Source organism: Sinocyclocheilus rhinocerous, unplaced genomic scaffold (assembly GCF_001515625.1).
Source record: "Sinocyclocheilus rhinocerous isolate Xijiao unplaced genomic scaffold, SAMN03320098_v1.1 scaffold1245, whole genome shotgun sequence".
Classification (NCBI taxonomy): domain Eukaryota; kingdom Metazoa; phylum Chordata; class Actinopteri; order Cypriniformes; family Cyprinidae; genus Sinocyclocheilus; species Sinocyclocheilus rhinocerous.
The window spans coordinates 215,435-223,775 of NW_015627632.1; the positions used below are offsets into that span (position 1 = coordinate 215,435).

The 8,341-nt window shown below is 35.8% G+C and overlaps 1 protein-coding gene across 1 annotated transcript in view; it reads left to right on the top strand.

Annotated features, from left to right (window-relative positions):
• Nucleotides 1-2,904: 2,904 nt before the first annotated feature.
• Nucleotides 2,905-8,341, top strand: part of gramd1c (GRAM domain containing 1c) — a 12,180-nt gene continuing 6,743 nt past the window's right edge. The window contains exons 1-7 of the mRNA XM_016544714.1: nucleotides 2,905-2,997; nucleotides 3,327-3,462; nucleotides 4,615-4,673; nucleotides 6,225-6,349; nucleotides 6,460-6,619; nucleotides 7,153-7,312; nucleotides 7,401-7,547. Coding sequence (XP_016400200.1) covers nucleotides 2,905-2,997; nucleotides 3,327-3,462; nucleotides 4,615-4,673; nucleotides 6,225-6,349; nucleotides 6,460-6,619; nucleotides 7,153-7,312; nucleotides 7,401-7,547 — 880 coding nt within the window. The remainder of the gene's footprint in view (nucleotides 2,998-3,326; nucleotides 3,463-4,614; nucleotides 4,674-6,224; nucleotides 6,350-6,459; nucleotides 6,620-7,152; nucleotides 7,313-7,400; nucleotides 7,548-8,341) is intronic.

Sequence of the window (8,341 nt, forward strand, 5' to 3'; positions counted from 1 at the left end):
ATTTACTGCTGGAATATTTACTGTTTAAATAGTTATCAACATATTTCTTGTTGTTTTTGGTATGGATGTTTATTGCAGTATTGTCCTGTATATTTCTTTGAGGACATTTCCTCTTCATTGCTCACATGAAAATGTGTTTGAGTCCTGGAAAAATATAAATAAAAATGGATGAATTTACAAGTATTGTGAATAACAGTATTTAAGTGGATGTGTTTTGGAATCCTGCATTTTAAAACGGAATGCTTTTAGTAGTTTGTTTTAACCAAAAATATTTGGTTAACAGGCCTTTAGCCTTTTTTTCTTTTTTGCGTTAATGTTTGATCCCTTTCAGATAAAACTTGAGCAAGCAAGATTATCATGGCTATTAATATGAAATATGTGGAAATGATTCCCCCCAAAAATAGAAAACTGGTTGCCCTACTCTCGAAGTTTCTTCTTCTATTTCTCCAAATGAAGATGTTTAACTGGCTACCTTGGCTTAGTCATGTGCTCATCATTTTACACCTGTTTTGAGGTATGTATTGTGTAAACAGTGCTTTAAAATTCAGTTGGGCGGTGGTGTGTTTGCAACCTTTTCATCACTCTGTAGAGAGTAGTTCCTCAAGTATTTCTAGCTTTGTGCAAGTCATTGAGCAGCCAAGAACTATGAACTTCTTACCAATATCATATGACCTGGCATATATAAAATGGCATATCATAAAAGCAAATAATTATTCCCCATTTTATAGGATAAAATAAACTGTTTTGTCATAAACTTACATCCATTTTAACATCTTGATTACAAATGTAGCTATTAAGATAGGAATGTCTCTGATTTATCTGTACTATTCATCCAAACACTCGATGGGTCCATTTTCATGGCAGTTACACCTTTCTTCCATTTCTTACTCTTTAAGTTTGGTTTGTTCTCAGAGGTTGAATATTATGTTCAGGCAGACGTGTCTGCATTTGTGTGCAATCTATTTACCTAAGTACATGTGCATATGAATGATGTCAGTTTGTTTAACTGGTCTTACTGCATTTTCTCATCTTGAATCTGGAATGTGGATGCTCAAGTTCCCTGCCCTCGCTTCTTGTCTATTCAGGACTTACACTTTCTAGTCTTCTCTCAATGTGCTGCATAAATTCCCATAACTAACTTGTGTCTATGATTTTAGGTTTGTTTGACTTTACTGTCTTATTACACATCATATTAAATGTCATAGATAAATCTAGCCTTAAACTGATACACCCACTAGTGTCTGAACCCTGATTAACCAACATAATGTAGTCTTTTAATATTCTTTCAATAAAAATGGTATGTGCCTGAACTGATGCAAGAGCGCCATAAAATATTATGTTTGTTTACATCCATAATCAGTCTCAGTATTTCACAACAATTTCTGTTATTTCAAATTGATGTATGAGTCGAAATTATGAGAGGTCTACTGTTGCTATGGTTACCCCATCAGGCGAACGCGATTTGTTTACAGAATTGAAAATATGTGCCCTTTTATCAAACTTTTATGGAAATTCCATTTTTTTATATAGTTACATGCTTATAAACATATATACTTTATTTGTAAAAAGAACAAGTATTTTCAACAGAGCTGAATATAGCCAGTATCGAGGGGTGAGAACCAGAAGGGCGTAAGTGACATTTTTGGTGAAATGGAGATATATATATATATCAAATGAAAGCTCTTAATAAGATCTTTCTACTGGCAAAAGTACGGTCATCCATGAGTGTACAAATTTTTATTATAAACAATTTAAGTCAGTACACAAAGTCAGATCAAACTATGGTAAAATTTTTGTTTTGGCTCTCCTGTAAAGTTGGTGAAATGTCACTTACGCCTTTCTGGTTCTCACCCCTCGATATGTAGGTTACTATGTATAATAAAAGTAATATATGTAATAAAAATGACAAAACTAAGCTTTAATTAATCAAATATCTAACGTTAAGCCTACAATAAATTAATGATATAATAATATAAATATAAATAAATGTATAAAATAAATATTTTGGCAACTTTTATTTATTTTGTATGAATTATAAGTGTCATACGAAGTTCAGATAAAAAAAACAAAAAACAAAAAACCTGAAGAGCCTCCTTGGTGTCATACGTAATATATGCAAATACAAAGTGTGCTTTGTTCTCAGCGGCGAATGGCACGTTGCTTCATGGGCTGGTAGAATCTGACTGTTCACCTGTTGCCAGGTGTGAGTAGGACGGTCGTAACAACCGAGACAGACGACACCGCAGCATGCCAACGACATGCAACGGAATATCTGCGACGATTGAAGCCCATGATAACTTTCTTGCAAGCCCAATTTGAAAACGCCTGGATCTCACATAACCAGGACACACGGAACAGGACCTTCTCTGGTATGGATTCTATAGGCTATATGAGAATAAGCCTTTGATAAGTCTTTTTTCATATACTTAGTCTTTACTAAGTTTTTTTTTCTCTGAATGTTCTTTAATGTTTCTGTCAAGGTTCTCTATTAGCATCTGTGGTTCAATGAAGAAACTTCCATTGCATAAAAGGTTCTTTAATACAATAATTAGGTAATTATAATGTTTGTTACAATAAGAAAAAATGATTAATTTAAAGGTTCTTTGGGGAACCTGAAATGGATTTTAATGGCATCGCTAAGAAAATAGAAAAACTCTTTTTTTTAAAGAGTGAAGAATATCTGCAAAAGAAAATATTTTCTCCCAGTAGCATGTTTTGTTTTAATTTGCAGAAAGAAATGATTTGTAATGCTGTCAAATAAAATAAGGTATTTTAGTGAGCTTATTGGTTTTGTTAATAGCCAGTAGATCAATCTGACTATTATTATTCAAAAAGTGCTTTGCGAAATTACCTTTAACAAATCAATATAGAAGCCACTAAGTTTTACTTCACCAGGTGAAAGACATGGCCCAAACACCTAAACAAGTGACGGCCAATGAGCTCACACAGGACAACAGTCAATCTGTGGAAGGCAAACTGAGCTCAGAAGAACAAGAGGTGAGATTGAATATGCTGCATGCTTTTACTTAGATTACATTGGTAGAGGTCACATGGCAGCACTATATTAACTTAATCTTTATCAGATTAATATTGTACAGTTTGATGTACTTTGTCCTGCAAAAGATTACAGACACTGTATCATGATGAGATTACGCAAATGGCATTGATTGCTACAGTAAGTGTTGCGAGATATTAGTAAGCTCTTGGGCATGTGAAATGTGTTGTTCCTGGGAGCATGCACCTTTTATAGTATCTATTTCACAGAATCACAAACAATATTTGACAACTTTATTTATTTATTGAATTGCTGTGATTTTACCTCACAGGGCCTGGAAGTCAGTGGGCAGTGCATAGCAGCACCTCAGTCACCTGAAGCATTGCTTTACACTATTTATAAACAGAGGAGTGACGAGTTTCGGAAGTTATTCAAAGAGGTGCCTGAATCTGAGAAACTAATTGCAGGTGAGACTGATAGAAGGAGACAGAGAAGTAAAACCCTAACCCCAAACAAACAAACAATGTAAAAATATGCTCTACTGAAAATGTTTGTTGGCAGAGCCACAATATTTGTATAACCATATTACATGTTGTTTGAATGATCCATCTTTTCCCTAGACTACACCTGTGCTCTCCAGAAGGATATCTTGTTACAAGGACGCATCTACCTTACAGAGAATTGTTTATGTTTCTACAGTCATGTTTTTCGTGGTACAAAAGTGAGTTCCACAGAAAGATTATGTTATGTATTCACTGTACCTCTAATACATGCTATGCCTCTATCTATATACATACAGTGGGTACGGAAAGTATTCAGACCCCCTTAAATTTTTCACTCTTTGTTATATTGCAGCCATTTGCTAAAATCATTTAAGTTAATTTTTTTTCCTCATTAATGTACACACAGCACCCCATATTGATTGAAAAACACAGAATTGTTGACATTTTTGCAAATTTATTAAAAAAGAAAAACTGAAAAATGCTCAGTATTTAGTAGAAGCACCCATTTGATCTAATACAGCCATGAGTCTTTTTGATGCAACAAGTTTTTCACACCTGGATTTGGCGATCCTCTGCCATTCCTCCTTGCAGATCCTCTCCAGTTCTGTCAGGTGGGATGGTAAACGTTGGTGGACAGCCATTTTTAGGTCTCTCCAGAGATGCTCAATTGGGTTTAAGTCAGGGCTCTGGCAAATTTAAGGGGGTCTGAATACTTTCCGTACCCACTGTATAATGAGCCTAGCTGAGATACTTCATTAGTAATTTCAGTTATGGATTCCATTGCTCTGCTTTAATAAACCTAATAAACCTGATTTTGTCTTAGATCACAGTAAATATGCAGGATATCATCTCAATATTACGTGAGAAGACAGCGAAATGGATACCAAATGCCATCCAGATCAATACTAATTCAGAGAAGGTAAAGTTCAGAGATCAAAGGTTTTACATTCTTGCTTTTTCCTATTTATGAAGATACATGTATAGGATAAATTAATTTCTTACAGAATATATATATATATAGGAAAATATATAATATATACTGTGTATATATATATATATATATATATTAATATATATATTGTCATTTTCCACAGTTGTTCTTTAGCTCATTTTCAGCAAGAGAGAAAAGTTTCCTGGGTATGTTTCGGCTTTGGCAGAACGTTCTAATGGAGAAGGTGATTTCTTTCTTTCTTTTTAACATTTTCCTTTTTAACCTCACTATCGTTGTTTTAGATTATTTAAATATTCTTTATATTTACATATCTTCTAAAGTATATTACCTGCTTGATGTACATCACTGTACATTTTTACTCTACAACAGGTTATTCTGAAATATGATCTGAAATAGATATGTAATAGGAACGGGGATGCCAGAAGCAAACAGCATATTCTCAAGAACCCTTCCATTATCAGTTTTACAGTGTTTAGTCAGTCTTAATTGCTGACACAAACTATTTCTTTGTAGCTTAGGGTGGATACTAATGTGGCATATTAATACCATATGAGGAAAACAGACAGAATAATACTCTATAGACCTATGGTCAGGGATATGCTTAAGTGTAAACAACCTAAATCTGTAGGGCACACTTGACAAGGCAGCAAATAAATGTATAGTTCATTGACCCCATCGAGGCGTGGCTTTCTTCAACTGAAAACAGAAAATAGTGCCTCTTTCCTTACATGCACTAGGAACTGCAGAGCTGAAATGACATGAAAATTAGTATAGAGATATGATAAACGAATAAAGCAGATATGCTGTTTAAGGCAATGAATAGCGCACCACTAGACGGCGCAGTTGTAGCCTTTCGTGACTTCCTGATTTCAGCATGAGTCGCGCGCTACACGCGCTCAGGTTACTGGCGTTCAGCAGGTAGGTGACGAGACGGAGAGACTTTACCCACCGTCAAATTTTACGTATAGTTGAGAATATATTACACACTGTGCTACTTCTTTAAACATGTCATGTAATTGTAAATAGGTGGGGAATTTTTAGAGCTTCATGAATCCATAAAATGTATTCGCGTCAGTTTGTTGTGTTAATGTGTCCGTGCCATACGGCCTTGAAACTATGGTTTGCTTTTCGTTGTGATGGTTTGGCCACTTTTTTTTAAACCGACGCGAATGTTAGTCAACTTTATACTTGAAAGTCTTTTTTCATATGGGTTTTATTGGAGTTTTTCAGCCACATTTTGTCGAGTAACTCTTGCCTGTGTCCGCTGATACGGTCTATTTACATTTACAATGTGTGTAGCTAAAACATCGCTACGCCTTATTTCCATGGTAACCGTAGTTTTCGGCAATCTTCCATCGTTACGACTGCGTATGGAATTGGACTGAAAAGGCAAAAAAAAAAAAAAATTATATATATATATTTTTTTTTGGAGGAAAAAAAATCCACCTTTTTTTATTATAGCACTGTACTGCACTTTGGCTGATACTGGCTATATAGTATCTATTTACATAATATTATTTGCTTGTTTTATTATTTTGTTTTTAAACAAAGGGTTGTTTATTACTAATATTTTGTACCAAATAACGTCAGTGTCATTTGCCCTCCCAACATATTTGCTCCCTGGTCAGTGATGTGTGAAGCAGGTTAGGGCTGTTTTATCTGCTGTTTTAGATGAACATCAGTACAGGAACTTGAGTTTTTTTTCCAACGTGCAGACGGGAGAGGCGGAAACATGTGAGTGTACATTGCTCAATGTAGCTTTCCTGTCTTGCAGAAACTGACCAAGTTGGAGCTGTTGCAGATGGTTAAGCAGCATTATGGCAACGATTTAGGATTGAGTCATGATGAAATGGAAAGCATTCAATCATCAGTAGATACTGTCCCAGCTACCGTGCCCAGGTTGACTACACACATGTACACACACCCGATCACATCTAAACATGTTAACTCCTGTTTGGACAACTGAGAGATCAGTTACTTGGTTTTAAGGTCCCATCTCTCTGTTGCAGTCTGAATATGCGTGGAGAGGATTACACGGGGAGACCAGAAAGGCCCACATCGCTTCGTCTTCCCCAAGGGGAGCTGAATTCTTATGAGGCCACCACACCACAGGGAGACGACACACAGTCTTCAGTTGGACTGCAAAGCATGCTCTCAGCAAATGGAGGGGTACGTTGACAAATATAGTTTCTTTGGCAGATGGATTTTTCTTAAAATTGTTTGTATAATGACTGGTAGGGTTGGGTGATACAGTTGAAAAAAAATCTCAATACATTTCAGTCTTTAAACTATAATGTAGTTGACAATTTTATTTAAGAACTTGTTTGAGATTTTACCAGATTTTTTAATTTTATTTTTATTAACATTTATTACCTACCTACAAAAATATAAAAAAAATTTTTTTTATCAAATATCAATTTTAAAGATTGTATAGAATTATTTATTTATTTATTTTTATTTTGTTTGTTGGTCAAAATAATATTGTATATTTTATGTTGTTGTTATTAAGATTATTCAACAAAATCACTGTGAATATATAGTCAGTATTCTATCAATGGTCAACCTGTCGAATCTTTTTGTACTCTACATTTGATTCGCTTATAAAGATTAAAGAAAGTACAATGTCTTTGAAGTAGAGCTCATTAATGGCATGTTCAAAGTTTAAGGTGTTGAACTTGATATATGTATCAAACTCTCAACAGGACGACACTCTCAGTACCCCGTCCCGTCAGCGCAGTCCAAATCTGTCATTAAACCGCTCAGGGTCTGAACGAGTGTCTAAACGCTCCTCTCTCTCTCTGGATCTAAATGCCAATGAAGACCAGCTCTCTGATAACAGCAGATCTGACAGCCTGGAGGAGGGTGAGTTGTTTGTGTGTGTGTCTTAGCTATGTCTCATTCCATGGCTGTTTTGATGCATTTTGTTTACGTCAGTATTGATTTCTTGTAGTGGAAGAACATGAGACGGCGTCTCCCGTGTCTCAGGGAAGGCTGTTTGTGAACCGGGTCTTTCACATGAGTGCCGAGAAGATGTTTGACCTGCTTTTCACTGATTCTAATTTCATGCGGAGGTTTATGGATATCAGGAAGATCATAGGTACGTTTCTCTTTCCTTTTACCTCTCTTACAATCATCAGTCCATAGATGTGATTGGTAACTTTTCATTTCAGCATGTAGTAGACTTTGGTCCTCCAGAAATATTGTGTTATATTTTTGCCAGTGTTATTCATGCACTATTATACTATTTATTAGGGCTGCAACAACTAATCGATAAAATCGATTATTATCAATTATGAAAATCATCGACAACGATTCCCATTATCGATAAGCCGGGTCTGCCCACAGTGCACGTCCAACTTCAGCCGGTCGCGTCAAATTACGCGATAATTTAAACATATGTAAACATGTGGACTGCACTAAACACTGTCTGTTAACTTTAGACCAGTGGTTCTCAAACTTTTTTGGTTGCGCCCCCCTTTAAATCCATAAAAAAAATCTTCCCGAAACCCCATTCCACCTCAGACTACCAAATAATTTCACTAAACATTATGACAGTGAATCTCAACTTTTTGGCGTACCGGACCCCAGTCAATTCAGAACCATCCTCAAGGACCCCCAGAACAAAATTGACTCATCCATGTATCATTTGTGTCTTTCTCTCGCCGTACTTTGATGTCATACACTGATCGATCTTCAAGTCGTACACACACAGGCTTTCCTCACCAACGACATTAAACACCATGTCTACACCGTACGCGAGCGGCAAAATACAGTAGAACCATTATAATCAGTGACGCTGTGTACACTGGATGCGACACGACAAAACCCGACATTAAACTGATGCCTTGTTCTATTTATGACGTACTGACACAACGTTAAAATGATTTGCAA